Source organism: Anabrus simplex, chromosome 9, assembly GCF_040414725.1.
Source record: "Anabrus simplex isolate iqAnaSimp1 chromosome 9, ASM4041472v1, whole genome shotgun sequence".
Classification (NCBI taxonomy): domain Eukaryota; kingdom Metazoa; phylum Arthropoda; class Insecta; order Orthoptera; family Tettigoniidae; genus Anabrus; species Anabrus simplex.
The window spans coordinates 20,495,944-20,514,989 of NC_090273.1; the positions used below are offsets into that span (position 1 = coordinate 20,495,944).

The 19,046-nt window shown below is 38.3% G+C and overlaps 1 protein-coding gene across 5 annotated transcripts in view; it reads left to right on the top strand.

Moving 5' to 3' along the window:
* TBC1D23 (TBC1 domain family member 23) overlaps positions 1-19,046 on the top strand; it is a 167,231-nt gene that overhangs the window by 105,944 nt on the left and 42,241 nt on the right. For all 5 annotated transcript variants that reach the window (XM_067153610.2, XM_067153611.2, XM_067153614.2 and 2 more), the window contains exons 9-10: positions 1,896-2,049; positions 2,130-2,299. In XM_067153610.2, the coding sequence (XP_067009711.1) occupies positions 1,896-2,049; positions 2,130-2,299 (324 nt within the window). The remainder of the gene's footprint in view (positions 1-1,895; positions 2,050-2,129; positions 2,300-19,046) is intronic.

Sequence of the window (19,046 nt, forward strand, 5' to 3'; positions counted from 1 at the left end):
CTCATGGGCCAAAGAAAAAGAAGCTGCAGGCCATAGTTTGCTGACACCTTCTTTAGAATGAAATCTCTACTTCAAGAGAAGAGAGATAATTGCCCCTGTTTGCTTTATTATTGGGGATATTGTCATTTTGGAAAAATTTAGGAATAAACCATTGAAAAGCCATTATTAACCGAGGATCATATAGTAAGGGCTGATCCACTTTGGCCTGGAATGTGTTGCCTTGCTGAAGCGATGTGTGACGTAATGAGCCAGACAGCACTGGGCAGTGCTTCTGTAAGCCATGTACAATGCTTTCTGGTCTGGTGAAATTCTTGCTATTGCTACAGCATGCTACTATACTGATTACAAATTATGATAACAAAGCTTTCATTGTAATAGCTGTTCAAAAAAGCAGAGAGCAAAGAGAATCCAAGCTTGTCCTTTCAGAAGTCGTAGGATGTAGGTGATAAGGCACTTATCATTATTGAAAGGGAAATGTCTTCGCTTGTCTGTCGACTAATTTTTCCTCCACATGCTAGTGACCTCATCTGCGTAGATGTCAACAGTCGGGTGAGCAGTTCATCAAACAAGAGTTTTCTTTGTTTTTGGATTTAAAGATACATAGTTCTTGTTTTAATTCTTGTGCCTTACCAACATATTTCAGAATGTCTGCAATTTTTCCAGTTCTTCTTTCAAAACATTCAAGTTTGTTTTCAGAGCAAGAACTGCTTTCTTTAAGAATACTTTTCTTTGAGTAATTGGGCATAATGAATACAGTGAACACAATCAGCCCTCATTCATTTCTTGAGTGGAGATATCGGTAGAAGTTTCTTCTATTTCTGTGCATGATTTCTTTGGGCTTACATTTTCCAGTCTTTCCAAGGCTAAGTGATTTTTCTTACTTTAAGTCGCTGAATCAAATTTAAATTACTTGTATCCTGTTGTTCCGCATGACCTGTTTTTTTTCAGAAATGGGATAGCACTTGACTTCAGTATTTTCTTTAGAGGTAATCCTGACAAACTATTTTTCAAGTCATCTACATAATCAGTGGTAGAAAAATGTTTGCAGCATGCATGTGCACATTTACAATTAACAGAGTCCAGTCGTTTACATTTAGTCAACAAAAATTTCCAAGTCAGAAGATCCTTTGGAAGCCTGTGGTAAATTGTGTCTATTCCGAGATTCTTTGTGTTTCGAGAATAATTTTTCCACTTTGGTACTGCACAAGTCATTGTACCTATCAGAACAAATTAATGACAGCAACACTGCTACACAAAACTCTCACAGTTAATGTTTTATAAATATCTAAAAACACAAGATTACTAAACTCCAGCAATGAAAGGTACAGATTTTGCTCAGAACGGGTTTATTCTCATATTGTTTGTTTTTGAGAATAACTTTTACATGTAACTACCGCACAACAGTTTGTTCTACTTCTTGGAACAAATTAATGACAGAAACACTTGTACGTGAAACTCACTCACAATTAATACTTTATAAATATCTACAAACATGAAATTTCAAAACTTCAGCACTGAAAGGTACAGTGTTTATGCAGAACTGGTGTAGAACAACAGAGGAAGTCACAGCTGGGCTACCAGCTGCCGGGACCATAGCTTGTCTTGCTTGTGAGGTCACAGCCTTCGACTGGCAGCCATAAGGCGGCAGCACTTGCATCAAACATATGGGCCAGCTCTTACTATATGGTCCTGTTAACCAGTCGCATCACACAAAATATCTCGTTTATACTATAAAAATAACCCATCAGTGGTGATTTACATATGGGGCATATTTCAAGAAAGTTGCTCAAATACTGTAGTTCCAGAGATTTTAGAATAGTTTTTGAAATGTACATTCACAAGTGTTGGAAACCTCTTTATTAGTGGCTGTTGAATGTACTTTGTTCTTATTTCAGCAATACATGAATACTTTGGTGAGGATATCTGCTCGTGTCTGGTGGAGCATAACCCCCAGAGTTGTTTGGTCTGTGGCCCTAATAACAGCCCAAGTTCTACTTCAGAAACTATACGATCAAATAGTAGTTCGTCTGACCTGTTTGGAAAAATAAGGTGAATACTTTGTGCATGAATAATAAATCTTGAATTAGTTTTGCTATCCCGGAATTTTAAGAACATGAACTTGCTTACAGTGCTGCAATGAAACTCAAATCAGCTGAAGTGAAGGGGAAGCTGTTTGAGTACATCGTGAATCCAACGGGTAGCAATGCAGTCGAGAGGCACGTCAGTAGCGCGGACAAGCTGGGGAAAAGGTACCGTAACGTGGCACCAGTCTTCAGCATCGACGAGGACCAAGATGGAGGTAAGTAACAATGACTTGAAGTATAAGAATTTTATTGATTTTATGTTTATTTGTTGGTAAGTCAACAGTGCATTGGCTACCCAGGAGATTTGTGTATTCACAAAAACCCTGCACGGTTTGACTTACATAGCTGTGAGCTTGCTTTCAGGAGATAGTGGGTCCGAACCCCACTGTCAGCCACCCTGAAGGTGGTGTTTCATGGTTTCCCATTTTCACACCAGGCAATGCTGGATATCGATTCTAAGTTAGTTAGAGCAGAGGAGAAGTTGAACTTAACTGAAATGTAGGAGAAAGAACTAAGAGATCTCTTGGGTAAACAAAGGATACCTTATTAGTTTGGCTGTACTTAAAGACAAATCCAGATTGGGACAGACTGAGCACGCCACGAACCTACTATGCTGGCGTAGCGGGGGGAGAGATGATACTCCCACGTGGCACGTCCCAGGTGGCGGATAGGGGGGGGGGGGGGGGTCCTAACCGGCTTGCCAGCGGACTTGAGGGAAATAAAATACTTCTCGCGGACCAAACACACAACCCCCTGTGTGTGGGGGACACAGACGAAGAATACACCCACGGTATCCCCTGCCTGTCGTAAGAGGTGACTAAAAGGGGCGACCAAGGGATGAGCCAGATAGAACCATGAGACTACCTGTAGTTAGTACCATCACGCAGGGAATACCATGGGTCGCATTTACTTGCGTGTAGTACAACTATGTTAGGTATGCAATAGGTTTGTGATTAGTAGCGACAGTGTGTGAATCAGGAGGTAGGTAGTACAGTACCTGCGATTCGTACCCCTATATGAGCGACACCATGGGATTAGCGACACCATGATTCTGCCTTACCTATGCTCAGTTCCCACGAGTCCCTGTGGTTAGTCCACTTATGTGAGGAACGCCATAGGTTTGCGTTGCCGGTAAATAGTGCCGCAGCGACGTAAAACAACTAGCAAAGAAAAAGAATAGCACCGCAGTGTGCGAAACACCATAAGTCTGTTTACATGTGCGCATTACACTACCTGTGAATATTTCCATAATGTGTGGAATACCGCGAGTCTCCACTACTTTTGATTAGTACCGCAACATTACACATAGCATGGTCCTACTTTTCTAGCAATCAATACCATTATGAGGGGCCGATGACTTGGATTTTGGACTCATTTCGACTATAAGCATAATCGATTTAGCATCGGGCTATAGAAGCAGTCCCTTGGTCAGTAATACTATTGTTTTGTACCAGCTTCTGTACATGTGGGGCACTGTTGGTCCGATCTGCTGATCGTTTTAAATTCATATCCGTCCATCCATTCATTCTTCGTCCTCACGCTTTGAATTCTGGTCAGTGGAGGATTTTGAACTTTTAAATTGTCATTTCCTTTTGTCTCATTTTGTACCATTAGAGCCGATGACCTGGATGTTAGGCCCCTTTAAAAAACAAATATCAATCAATCGATCAGGACTGAGCATGCAGCCCCCTTTAGTACCCTACAGGGGAGTGGAAGCAGTACAAACATGTTGTTCTAAAGGGAGGGGGGAACGTATGTATTTTAAGAGCCCAGATCTAAGATAAACCATTGCCCAAAATATAGCCATAACACAATCACTACACAATAGGAGTAGCAGCACACTAAGGCCAAATGCAGTTTGGGGGTGTCAGTGTATAATTATATCACGCTGCACTTAATCTAGATATAGTAATATATAGAGAGACTGGAACAAGAAAAGGAGCATACAACAGGACAAACAATATGGTAGTTGTAAATTTATCAGATATCTTTCTTGGTAAATTATTCCAATCCCTAACTCCTATTTATATAAATGAATATTTGTCCAATTTTGTCCTCTTGAATTTCAACTTGATCTTCATATTGTGATTTTTCCTACTTTTAAAAATACCACCCAACCTTACTCGACTACTAATGTCTTTACTATAATTAGACAAGCTTAACATTTTGAGGTCGAAGGCCGTATGCCGTATGGGCTGTGTCATTTATTGCAGAGAATGAAGCCTGCACGGCATACATTCTCTGGTTTTCATCGTTGTTACTACGAAATGAACGTCTTTTGTGCATTGATCAGCACTGCGGTATAAGATTTGGTTCATATAGTTCTCGAAAAAATATAGATGGCAGCAAATTACAGCTCTATACATTATATTCCTCCTTTCAAATCGTGTCAGAGCTGTGTCGTCGACGGCACTGTCCACGTAATGGCAGCCGCGTGCGATCGTAGACTGAACAACAGTCATTATACTAACTGAACAGACTTTACAGATCATACATAATATTTATGAACTAATTATTATGTAGATTTATGTCTTGTACAAACAATTGTGAGTGGCCTAAAAACAAAATAAACTAAATATCAGCCATATTTTATTAGTTAAGTTTATACATTGAACTTTTTAAAAACATGAAAACCTCCTAATTTCAATTCCCTATTTCCATGGTAAGGAATCTATCAATTGTATGACAGTTTTTACAGATACGATGTAGAAAGTATGAACTCTGTTACAGTGAAATAAAAAATTACCTGAGTTCAAAACTAGTATTTAATTCAAAAAACTAAATTTAGAAAAAAATGGCCAGTCCGGTGATTTAAATGTACAAAAGTGAGCAAAACTTCGTGTTAATGCAATTCGGGAAGAAATAGGTCTCACAATCAACACAGAAAACGAAACTCATGGTTTTCAATTGAGGAAAAGAAGAAGCTACAGTGAAACCTTGTTAGTGTGTTCCTCATTAATACGTTTTCCTGCTCGACACGTTGTAAATTCGAAGTCCCGATTCTCATTGCATTAAATCTATGTAAAAATACCTCGCTAATCACGTCACGAATTTTCGCTATTGCCACTTAGTACAATCACATTTTTCCTAGCCCTGAAAATGTTATTTGTCATCCCTTGTGAAAGAAACTTGATTTCTCGGGTAAGAGCCGTCGCCAGACTTGTGTGATTACGGGGAAAAAGCTTTGAATTCCTGAACTTCGCAGGATAAGGTGCACCTTCGGGGAGCAAGCCGTTAGCCTCAGGAATGTTCAGTTTTGCTTGCCAGTTAGCAGTGAAATTGCTGAATAACACAGTGAGCCTATTTGCGCTTGTATTTTGCATTCCATTCAGAAGTTGGAAATTTATTTTGTGTTGAGTGGTACAGTGAAGTATACCCAATATTTGTCACGTGATGCAATAGCCTACATTTGGATTAGGAACATAATCATTTGAAATTGACTAGCGTGGTGCATATTTATCTTGTAATAGCCTGGTTATGGATACGGAAAAAGTCGTGAAATTACTTGCTAATGAAGGCAAAATCAAAATCTGTCAGAAAGTGGACTGGCATCTGCATCTTGAAACACACAGAGGTCATGAATGTTCAACTTGCAACATCGAGTTTTGACTCGATCACTCAAGTTGGTTGAAGTTTTGTTTGATTCAAAATGGCAGCCGAAGTTATTCCTGCCAGTCGCACGCTGTTGAGTATAACCTTCAATTCATTGTCAAAGTGTGTAACCAGAGAATAATGTTTAATAACCCACTGTTCCGAAATCACAGGCTTCTACTAACATTTGTTTTAGAAATAGTGTGATCTGCAGTAATACTTTGATATTTTTATTGGCCCCCATGCACTTATTTTCATATTTGTTGTTTGGTGTTTTTCACAACTTTCAGTGTGCTTGTTATTTTATAAGCCCCAGCGGAAAAGGTTTTCATATTTGTTTTCTTGTGTTTTTCACACCTTTTAATAATACTTTTCTCTCATCTCTAGATATGGCAGATACAGTGGAACCTCGATTATCTGTTCCCGGAAACTACGTTTTCCCGGAATATGCGTTCAAATTGCGAGGTCCCACGAGCATTGTAATCAAATCACGTTGTAAAAATCTCGCATTAACTGTTCCTCAAAGAAATGATTTCCCGGATCAGCCGTCTAGAAATTTCAGACCCATCAACGCCAAATCCTCGATCAAGCGTTTTTCAATAAACTGTTCCAGTATCTCATGAAAGGACGGCTATGGCATACTTATGGATCTTGCCGTTAACGCCCCGTCATTGCAATTATTAGAGCAAGTACTGTACTGGAAAAGCGATCGGCGGTGAACTTGCATAAGGGACCATCTTAGCATCGCATTCGGGTGGTGTTGTTTAGATAATCTTGGAAATCATAAAGCAGAGTGTGGCCACAACAATAAAATTGTACGGAGACACAGTGCATTTTGACAGCTCTGCTTGAAGATTGAATGTGTTTCGTCAAAAGTTCGCACTTACAAAACGTCCACATTATGTCCAGGGTTAATGTATTTTTTTTTTTACTTTTTTCGATTGTATTGCCGAACAAGTTGTTGGCACTTTCCTCAGGGCACCGTATAGTAATCGAAACTGCTCCTTCTTTACCAAGTTAGTTGGTCTTGTCTTAACACAAATCTAGTATTTTAATATTATCGTATGCGATTATGTTATCGAGACCAGACAGATGTTGCACCTTCCATGCTAAAAGCCATGGGAGGTCTTGAGAGTGCCCATTACTGTTTTGGCCTAATATAAGAATGAGAATTTTACGTTTTCGTGTTAAAATGTCAAAAACCGCAGTCTTTTTATTTGCGCACGTTACATTTAAAGGGTTTGTATCATTTCCAACTCGTAGTGACATGTGCAGTGAGTGCGCTTTCCATCTGAGCTCAAGGTCATGAATAACAGTAATTTCTGAAGTTCTGATGATTTTTTTTCTCCTTCCAATTTGATTGGATTAGTGACGGGCAGAATTGAATATAATGCATTCGAGAAGTTTTGAGAATCAATACTTACATTTGAAAAAATGTTCTCGACTTCAACATAACCTTTAAAAGTCGATGTAGGCCTAATTTACGCGGTACAAGATTTCCAGAAACTGACTACGAACAGTATAGCGGAGACAAAATTACAATGGAATATTAAGAAAAGAAAGGATGTCGCCATCATGTTGGGCACTTTTGTATCTAGTGAGCTTTATTTTATTAGATGAGACAATTAAAAACTACTTGTGGTCGATTGTCGTTTGGCTTGGTGTTATTAGATTTGTTGGATGCTAAAGGGTTTATTGTGTCACCTATTCAATACATTATAATTTTTTAATTATAAATTATAAATTCCTAAATGTTTAAAAATTTATAATGTATTGAATAGGTGACACAATAAACCCTTTTGCATCCTACATATAGTATCTTCAATACGGATTAACAATGATAGTTATTAGATTTTTCGAAGAGTTTGACTAATCAAAGTTGCTGAACTGAAAGAAGTTTTCACGGGAAACTGATGAAGTTTCCCTTCTAAAACTGAATATGAAGTATTGAGATTTTGAACTCGTGTACCGGTAATTAATGTTTGAAACCGGTTTTGCAGTCTGAATTGTTTGCCTTTCATCCGGAGGGCTCGAGTTCGATTCTCGGCCATGTCAGGCAATTTTTACCTGGATGCAAGGGCTGGTTCCAGGTACACTCAGCCTACGTGATTACCTTTAATTGAGGAGCTATCTAATGGTGAGATGGTGACCCCGGTCTAGAGAGCCAGGAATAACGGCCGAGAGGATTCGTCATACCGACCGTGTTTCACCTCGTAATCTGCAGGTCTTCGGACTGAGCAGCAATCGCTTGGCAGGCAAAGGCCCATTGGGGCTGTAGTTTGGTTTGGTGTAGGAGTGTTTGTAAGATTATAATTATACATATTTCATTTTTGTGATGTTTAGCCAAATTGTTGATGGTTTTCATTCATTCCTGTATTTTCCGTTTCCCGTGTTGTATGTTTTATTTTCATGGTCCCTCCAAAAATGGAAAATCAAGGTTCTACTGTATAGTTTAAATGACCTCATGTCGGAAAAAATTGTATTTAGTGTTTCCATATCCCTGTTGCATAGTTTTAAATTCAGTAGTACGTTTTCTCGCTTAACACATTCATTTTTGTTGTCCCCTGCAGAAACGTCTTAACGAGGTTTTACTCTATACTGGAACTGAAAGGTTGACAAATTTAAATACGTTGGTTTTTAGGTATCACACGTTCTAAACCCAGATCTTGAAATGAAGCCGTTAATAGAAATGGTAAGTTTAGTGGTTCTTATTCCAGTCCGGTCCTTAATGTTCTAGAGACAGGACATTCCTTTTCTGCCTGCTCTTTTCTGTCCTTCAACTTTGCCTTTTAAGATGAGGTGCAGTACTTGCGTATCTTTCACCATGTAACTCATGCTTCTTAATCCAATATCCCTCGTTCTCTTCCGATCCCAATATTAGGTTCGCAAGGCATGGAGATTTTTTTATTTTCACGCCCTAAGTGATTTTCTCTTCTTTCCTTTCTTTTGATACCTAATAGATGGGCAGCTAGAAGGGCCTTAGAAAAACATTGTACTGAGCTGAATTCATATTTTGGGAGGAAAATGACTAAATGTTATTTACAAAGGAATCTTGTGAGGTCAGTCATTACAATTCAGTATTTCTCCTGTGTGAAGCCCAGGTGCTTTGCTAGTATAGATGATAAATTGTCAGAAACTAACAAATTTCAAAAATTCTATACGATCTGAACATGGATATCACAGTTAAAATACGCAAAATTATATCCTTTACATGCAGTTCATTCAGCCAATCCATCTGAGAGTTGAAGATACACTGACTGTTCTATTGAAGTGGTTGTAAGGATTGTTCAGCTGAAATATAGACAGTACTGGCAACACTGCAAATAACTGATGAACCGAGCAATAGTTGTCAACGCTGCTTGGTTTTATGTTTGTAGCAGTACTGTCACATGCTTATGTTAAGTAGAGGAAAAAGGTGAAGCAACGTTCATGTTTAATGCTTACATACCAATGAATACAATGTGGCAAGGAAGTGCTTTGACTGGGAAAACTGTCACGAAATGTGTTTGTGGTCCACAGTAACGCACGCACGTCTGCATACAGCCATTCTCTGAGGTCTTGTGGTTCACCAGCTTTACGGCCAAAGTGCCTCCCTTTTGTGAAAGTAATGTCTTTGGTCTGCTGTAGAAAACTCAGGTGTCAAGCAGTTGCTGTGGAAGATTGATTTAACCAGCATCCTTCTTTGTGGATGGTATTGGGAATCATTGGGAGAGGTGCCTGAATGATTGGGGTGAACCCTCATCAGAATATTACTGTTATAATGTTTTGTATGTTATCTAGCACATACAGAGATTTCGAGGCACCAGTCCGTTTCAGTTGAACAACCCATATATTTTGCCTGGAAAATTGGAAGTTATTAGTTTGTTCTAATTCCTGTATGGATTATGGTTATGAAATTGTTTATAATCCTGTGTTTCAACAACTAATAACATATTTGACTAATTCTTTAGAATTTCTTTTATACTTGAGAATTAAAAGCCAATTTGTAGCGCAGGGGAGTGATTCAGGTGATAAATCTCTGCAATAAATTGGTTCATGTCGCTTTACTCGTTTTGATTAGAATATTTGTATTGTTTTCAGAACACACACTGTTCTCTGGGAATATATTCTAAGAAAATAGCATGTGATCCCCAGCAAACAGATGGAAAAGATAGATTCATTAAGGTATGAAGCCATCTTGATACATCAGAAGGATCCACAGCACTTCATGACTGGCATGAGTTCTTCACCAGCAGCACAAAAGAATACTAGTAACTTATGTGCTACTAATGTCAGCAGTGCTGTAGTGGCTTAAGTCTGGTTTCCATCTGTTTGGTGTAATCCACAGAATGTCCGGTAAATGGTAGAGCAAGCCGAAGAGGTTTGAAACTTCTCTGAAAAGGAAACATAACACACTTTTTTTTTTTTTTTCAAAATTGTATGAGGTGTGGTTTTGAAGATACAGATGAAGAATTGGCAGCGCTTGTTGCCAGCACGTGGCATAGGCTTGGTTAAGTAGTGGCTCCACTTGCCCTGCTTATCTGTTTTGTATACCAGAGAAAGCCAGCAGATGACCCGCACACTACACACAGGCGTTTGCTTTCTGAGGACTGTTTACAGCACGGCCGTGTGAAGGCAGCCAGATTCATTATTTGCCCTCAAACTGCACTCAGTGTGGAATAGTCTCCTGAGCTTGGCTTGCTCTATTATTTAATGAACACCTTGTATAATGACTCTGTCAGTCAATTACTCCAGATTTCTGAAAGAAGCCTCTTTCTTTTTTTTTTTCTCTGTTTCAAAATTTCAGGGCAAGAAAACTGGTCATGGCCCGTGCAAGACGATACTTGATAAGTTCAGAGAGGCTGGCTCAGAAGGAACGGAGCATTGAGTGTCAGAACCGTGTCAGTGTCTGTGATTGCTGAGAAAGAAGATAGAACTTCCTCATTCTCTCAGTCTGTCTCCACTGGACAACACAGCAACTAGCAGTGGTGAAATTGTTCACAGTGGTTGAGTTTTTCCTCTCTCTCTTTATGCTGCTCTGTTGTGGTTGATCACTTGTAGGAGAATTGCACAACTTTTGAAATGCCTTGTGTGTTTGTCTCCCAATAATGTTCAGGAAGGGACTGATGAAAATAGTTTTCCTTTGTAAAGTAATGAAAATAGTATTAATACTTGGATATCCACTGTAATTCTCTGACCTAAAGGCAGATGCTGAAGTATTCAGATGATGTAAATCATATTTCTATACCATTAACATTGCTTGTTGATTTGTTGACCTAGTGCCTTATCAAAGTTCTGTTTTACAAATTATAATGGAATTTGTTTTATTTGAAGGAAACTTGACTCTCATGCTGTCAAGATAGAATCCTGATCTCAAAGATAGTTTTTCAGCATTAATTCAGGCTATTTAAAATGGTTCTGACGTCTTCTTACAGAAATTTGTTAAAAATGTTAACATTTCTGTACAAAGCAAGTAAGGAATTTGAAACATATCTTGAGCCTCAGAACACGGGCCAGTTAAATAAAGGATTATTTGTGAAGAGTGAATTTAATTTAATTTTGCTCTTCCTATGAAGGGAGCTCAAGACAAATGTGTTTTACAGACAACTTTCCAATTATTGTAACTGTTGGTACTGAGAATAGTACACAGGTTCATATTGCGTATTTTGCTCAAAATGTCTTCAGAAATCAGGTCCATAAATGGGGGTAACTTGTTATGTACCACTCTTTATATAAGGTGTCTTACTTGCTCTATTTTGTAGCTGTTACTGCTTATTAACAACTTTTCTGCATTCTTTTAGAAGGATAGTACTAAAATAGAAGTATTAAACATTAATGTGAAGCTTGGTCTTAATTAGAACAGAATGAAAACATAACCTAATGATCATTGATATCCATTGACTAAATGATGCAGATCACATGAAGTGATTACCTTTGTCATTAACCAGAGACTCAACATACATTATTCCTCCTAGGATTCTAAAAGTGGAAGTTGCAGATCAGAACCATTTTTTTATCAGGAAGTCGTTACTCATACATTGAACACTGGAACTTTTATGTTTCCAAATTTGCTCACTTTTAAGATTTTATTAACAAAAGGTCTTTCAAAAGTTGTCAATTAATATCTTACAGTGATGCTATTGCCATGTTGTCCAATGGGGAAATGCTGTGTCTACATGTCTTGCAGAAATATGTTGACATAGCATATTTTGTAAATGCATTTTTTAAGTGTGATAAATCTGAAGAGTAAGTCTAAGTTGAAAGTAGCAACTCACCTGGGGAAAAACTAGAGCCTTTGTTCTATTACACCACATATTGTATGATTACAGATTATGATCTTGTTCTTTATAAAGCTGTCCTCTGACCATAATCAGCAGTGCTAAGTACCTTCCCATATACTCTTAGAAAGGTATAAATGGGTTAGTCCTTCCTAATATCAGTAGGCAGTGTTACAAGTAAGTTGGGCACTAATTCTCACTAAGTAAATGATTGAGTGAGTTGGCTGTGCGGTTAGGGGTGCGCAGCTGTGAACTTGCATTTGGGAGATAGTGGGTTCGATCCAAACTGTCGGCAGCCCTGAAGATGTTTTTCCATGGTTTCCCATTTCACACCAGTAAAATGCTGGGGCTGTACCTCAATTAAGGCCACAGTTGCCTCTTTCCCACTCCTCGTCCTTTCCTATTCCATTGCTGCAAATGCTTGGATAGCAACATTATTGCTAAGTCTTGTTCCATCGTTTCCATTATTGTAAAGATTTTGCATGTGTTAATACAAGATGTTCCAGATTTGTAGATTGAATTATGAATAGAAACATTCTGGCTTGAGAGCTAACTCAAAATTAACACTATCATCTCTTCGTAAACAGTCTCTATATCTTTCATTCTCTCCAAATTTGGTTATAATACCTATTCCCTTGTGATAGGTCAGAGGGATGTTGTATAAAGTTGGACATAAAGTGTACGTGGTGTCGGATGTAATTATATGTTTACAATCTGTGAGAAACAGAGCAAGAAATGTCTCTAGTGCAAGCTTTTGTCTGTTGCTACTTGGCACCAATCTTACGTTGCATGTGTGATAGATACTGTAAGTTGCTAAGTTCTTGTAATGTTTCCTCATTTCTGAGAGGTAGTTTGACCTTTAGTCTTATGAATGTGCAGCTCTTGTTTCTATTAGTGAGATGTATAATTTAATTTTATACGACTGTGTTATTTACTTGAAAAGTATAGAGAAAGAAGATATGCATATTTGTTTGGAATATGCAAAACTTTATTGAGGACAATCGTGTCTGTGGCTGTTAAATGTACTTCAATTTCTCCCGCCGCATAGAGTGTCTGATGAGAATGAATTTCCTATTGGTACTGTTTTGTAAGTAAAGTAATATCTCTGTATTTTCAAGCTTTATGAATTTTCAACATGTAAATTCTTGAACATCACAATTAATTTTCATTGTATTTGTTATTCAGGCCTTATTTGGTTCCTGTGATGATATGTCCATGAGGATGCTAAATGACTGATGAAAACCTGTTGATGCAATCTTAATCTTCTAACAAACAAATATATATATATTTAAATCTCTGGGGATACAATGTTGCCTAAAGAAAAATCAGTACTTCCAGAAGTGTATCCAGGACCATATTTTGACATTCTTCTGCTAGGGGCAGGCATTATTTTTCCACCCCCATTCCTTACATGACTAATTGCAATGCAAGTGCTCATAAACTTGGCTTTAGGAGGAAATAAAATGTCACTGTCATTAACTGACAAAGAATTGCCAGAACCTTTCACTTTTTATCTTTTTATCTTTTTTATCCTTTTATAATTTGAATCAAAACTATAACGTACCTTGGAAACAGTGAACTTGGAAGTACCAGGTTGCTGTCAGGACGTCTCGACTCTGATTTCTTAGGATAATTCTGTTTTTTATTTTTTTTATTTGAGCAATTCATTTCCCCGAAGAGCTCTTTCTTTTGCTTGTTTTCTGTACTCTCCACCACTTATTTTACTCTATGGGCACTCATTGTGCAACAGTTACTGTATTTAACCACTAAATCACACACCAGCTCTCCAACTTACAATCACTCATTAAATGTAACTGCAAGACTGGAAATTGCATTTTTCAGCTACTTAAATTAAATACGATGATTGAAGCAATTGTTGACATTGTGCCATGCAGATGTGTGATAGAGTTTGTTGTCCAGTTCTTTTCTCTGTGCATTCTTCAACAGAATATAAACAGTCCCAGTTTTGATTTGGCTGACATTAGCATCTATCGGCTGCATACACCAAATTGAGTTAAATGTTAAATCGGCAATAGTCGGTACCTTATAATTTAGTAGCAAAATAAAACATGGGCTAATAGTGATTTACAGGAACAAAACTAGTTTGCATAATGTCCAGAGATAGGAAATAATAGTAATCTACAAAATTAAACTTTTGAACATATTTCTGATGTAATTCTCATATGCTTGAGAACAGCTTTATTCATGGTAGTTTTTTGAAGGATTATGCTATAACAATTTTAAGTAGTATTATTAATATCATTTAAGCCCTTCAGGCCTTTTCAGTTGTGAAATTACCAGAGTTTCGCCCCAGTGTAGCAGTGGGTTCATCAGTTCGTTTGCTACACCTTTCCAAGATGCTGGTGCCTGGTGCATCGTCCTATGTAGGACAATACAGTGCTGGTGCACTAGGGGAAGCGTGTTCCTCCGCTTGTATAAACGCCTGCCTTTATTAAAGTTTAAAAGAGGTTTCCCTCTCTCATAATGAAATTTGCAAATATTTCATGGATCTTTCTGGCACAAATGCTGCCCAGGGCAACTGCCCAATGGTGTAACGGATCAAACACCAGAACAAACTAAATTCTGACAAGATAAATTGTCGCTAAGACCTTGCTCCTCAATGACGATCGTAATTAACATGCCCACGAGTCACGATATAGATAATTAACAACAATTGCAAGCTGGGCGCCAGGCTTTGAAATTAAATTGAATTTGAAACCAAATTTAGATTTTAAAATATACTAAACTTAATTTAATGAGACTATCCCGGTCATGAGGTATAAGGATACTAACCATTAAATACTATGTGGAAAAACGTAGGGAAGCTACTAAAAAGTCAATTATTTAACGATGTACAAAGAAAAAAGTTCTATTCCATAAAGGGATGAAATTACGTAAAAACGAGTTATTCCCAAAATTGAAAATTACTGACTAAGATTACAGTTAAACACAACCACAACACGCGCGGACTTGCAATAACAGGGCTAACTAATGCTCACTGGAGGTTGATCTTTTTGTCTGCTTCCGTGGTTGATAGTTGTCGTCCCTCTTGCAACAGCATCATCCTCGACATCTGCTTCATGGAATGGATTCCACCCTGAATCTATCACTCCCTATTTTGCTGAGTACCAAAAACATAGTACCAGCCTTTCAGTATGAGATTCCACATCGGAATTAATTGGATAGAGAGGACTGAAAACATAAAGTCCTTCTATATTATATGAACTTATCTTTCTAAATAATCTGAGTAAGTCTCACAGAGCCAATAAGAAATATTGAGTGTAAGCACCTCGTAAGCGATGCAGTCAGATAGCAGAGTGACTCTAAAAAAACCATGGACTACCTGAGAATGGTGACTCAAGAAAGCTCGATGCAGAATGATCTTCACCACGCAGTGTAGATCTATATAAATCCTCTTCATATTCCCACTTCCTCCCTCGATGTCGCATGACATTTCGTTCCAATGAGAGCTGATGTACGTCGCCACCCTGTCGATATATAGACGTAGTGTCTGTCCTTGACAGAAAAAGCCCTTCTGATAGGAGCACATGATACGGGGTGATTTAGTGTCCCAACAACAAAATTATGTCCTTCCCTCGTACTGTTGCATACGTTTCCAAGAATCATCCAAAATTAACCTTCCTGGACTATTGCGAGACACCAAGTAGCCTGTTAGCGCAAGACCTATTGCCTTAACATTTCAACGGAATATTCTAATATATTACAATTAAAAATTATTTCTCGTTCTTACGTACCAATTACATAAATGATGATAATGGTGGACGTTAATAATGAATAAAATTACATATGGTACATGATGCACGCACGCACACACACACACACACACAAAATTAATTCGGATGGGCAATCAAGTTATGTCAATGTCGTGGCGACCACGATATTACAATGGTAATACAGACCTAAGTCCCTGATATTTATGTACTTGTCACTCGGTATCTAAATGCACAGCCCATACACAAGCTTTCATGAATCAATGTTTCCTTCCACTTGAAAACATTCTCTCCCACTTCCCATACTGACCGATTGTTGTGTTTATCACGTTATTGTTTTTCTCCCCTCAATTTCTGTCTTTCTGTATGTGACTTTGAATTGTTGCTGTTTTGTTCCTTTCCATTACTTATAGCCTACATTATGAGTAATATATTATCTTAGTGCCATTGCATATACTGATAATTGACTTGTTACCAAAGAGATTCACTGCTTACAAGGACGGTTTGAAAAGTTCTTGGAATCACCGCTAGATGTCAGTGCTAGAGCAACGAGGTTCCTGCCCATTAATCACATATCCTTTGTCAGTGAACACATGGCGCATCAGTGCTCTAGCTGCAGGAGTGTGATAGTGGCGACTCTGTTGTTGTTCCCACGTAGTGATTTGTGACAATGGAAAAAACTGAGATTCGAACAGTGATTAAATACTTTGTAAAGAATGGTATGAAAGCAAAGGAAATTCATGCTGACTTTCAGAACACACCGGGGACTCTGCTCCTTCATTTTCAACTGTTGCCAAGTGGACCAGCGAGTTTAAATTTGGTCGGGAGAGCTTGGATGATGATCCACGTAGTGGACGGCCAAAAAGTGTTACGACCCCAGAATTTATCGCAAAAGTGCATAAAATGGTCATGGAGGATCGTCGACTGAAAGTGCGGGAGATTGCTGAAGCTGTAGGGATGTCTTCTGAATGGGTATATTATATTTTAACCAAAGAATTGGGTATGAAATAATTATCCGCAAGATGGGTGCCGCGGCTCTTGACATTGGACAATAAACACACCAGATTGGAAATGTCCGAACAAAGTCTGGCCTGTTTTCAGTGGCAACCAACAAGATTTTTTTCACCGGTTTGTGACTACAGATGAAACTTGGGTCCACTACTATACCCCAGAGACAAAACAGCAGTCAAAGCAGTGGAAACATGCTAATTCACCACCACCAAAGAAAGCAAAGGTAGTACATTCGGCCGGAAAGGTCATGGCCTCAGTTTTCTGGGATGCAAAAGGCACTGTGCTCATAGATTATCTTCCTACTGGCCAAACAATTACGGGGCAATACTATGCAAACCTCCTAGACCAACTACAGGGAAAGATACGTGAAGCAAGGCCTGGTTTGGCAAGGAAAAAGGTTATCTTTTATCAGGACAACGCTCCGCCACACACAAGTGTTATTGCCATGGCAAAACTTCTTGAACTGGGGTACGAATTGTTGCCACATCCACCTTATTCACCTGATTTGGCACCATCAGACTTTCATCTATTGCCCAAGCTGAAAATTTTCTTCGGTGGACGGAGATTTTCTACAAGGGAAGAACTGACAGCCGAATTGGAGAGGTATTTTGCAGGCCTGGAGGAATCTCATTTTCGAGATGGGATCAAGGCATTGGAACATTGCTGGACCAAATGCATTAGTCTACAGGGAGACTATGTTGAAAAATAAAAGCAGTTCCACTGAGGTAAGACACTTAATTCTAGTACATTCCGAGAACTTTTCAAACCACCTACGTAATACAGAGAGTAGTATTAGCACATTAGTTAAAAAGACTGAATCTGAAAGTAAGTGTAGTGCCCTAGTGACCAAAATGGAAACCAGGTGCGAGGTTTTAAAATACCAAAGTTATTACTCATTTATTTATTTATTTATTTATTTATTTATTCATTCATTCATTCATACATTCATTTCAAAGTTAGGACTTAACCACACTTCTTTAACATTGGTCCTATGAGAAAAATCATAAGCAGAATAAACAATTATTCACTCCTCAAGATTCATTCAACCTGGTAACACACACTGAGGAGATGCTTACAGCAAGACGACTTAAAAAGAATTTAAGCAATTTTTGGTTCTGATTGTATGGGTGACAAAGTTCCATATTCTAGCTACATTCGTAACAAAGGAATGGCTATATGCTGCTCACCTGCTGAGATGGAAATCAAGGGCGCTGCAAGTGTGTGTGTTAACCGGTGGAAAGAGAATAGGAAATTCAGTGGTGAAAATAAGTAATAGTGGGTATTCTTGTTTAATGTTTGAAAGATCAGTACTGCTACGTGGAGGTTCCTCTATTGTTCAAATTCTGGAAGGGAAAGTTGATGATAAAGAGTAACACAAACACCATAGCGTAAGGAGAAGATAAAATAGTGTATTACATAAGTGTAACAGAATATTTATTTTGTCATTCAGCACAAGAAAAGAGGAGGGAATATGAAGTGACTTCACGTTGTCCTCCTGATTTTTGCCTCCAGTTCTGACACTTATTTTTCAAGGGTTTACTATATTTTCTGATATTTTCTTGCCCATTTAATTGATAAGAGGACGCTTGGTCCACACCGTAAGGTCCACTTACAGTCAGGTCCACAAAAGGTCCAGTGTCCCCTGACTCGTTTGTCCATTTCATTTAACGTCCACTGGTCTTTTTGTCCATTCTGCATGGTCCACCATTACTTTTTGGTTACTTTCCTTTAGTCCACTAAGAGTTTGGTTGTAGGGGCCAATGGCCTTAGATGTTAGGCCCCTTTAAACAACAAGCATCATCATCAAGAGTTTGGTCTAGTTCTAATATCAAGTCAGATATCGTTATTATTGCAAATTAAATCAATACTTTTCCACATTGCTAGGCGATATCATTTTGGAATGATTTGATGCAAAATTATGGCAGAGGTGATTTTGTCTAAAAGAAATAAACCAATACTACGTTTCAATAATTATACATATCACTTGCTTATTCCACTGGTCCCAATCGATCTGGCATCATATTCAGTCAATGGGATTAACAGCAGATTATAACACCATAGGGAGTGAAGTATGGAAGGAAGTCGCATTACTGTTAGGATTACCATTTGTTCCCATTGAAGACGTCCTTGATCTCTTTGATGATATTGTTGAAGTAATGTTAGACGATTTTGACGGTCTGGTGAATACGTTGAGTGAGTATATGTTAGAGGAAGACGAGCTTGAGGTTGACAAAGAGCTGAGAACGCAAGGTTCCCTATTGAAATGTGGAAGGTTTATGACCTCGTGATAAATGTTCAGCAGAGAACAAACAATGCCATTGAGGGGTGGCATAATAAATTTTGAAGGTTGATGACTGTTCACCATCCCTCCT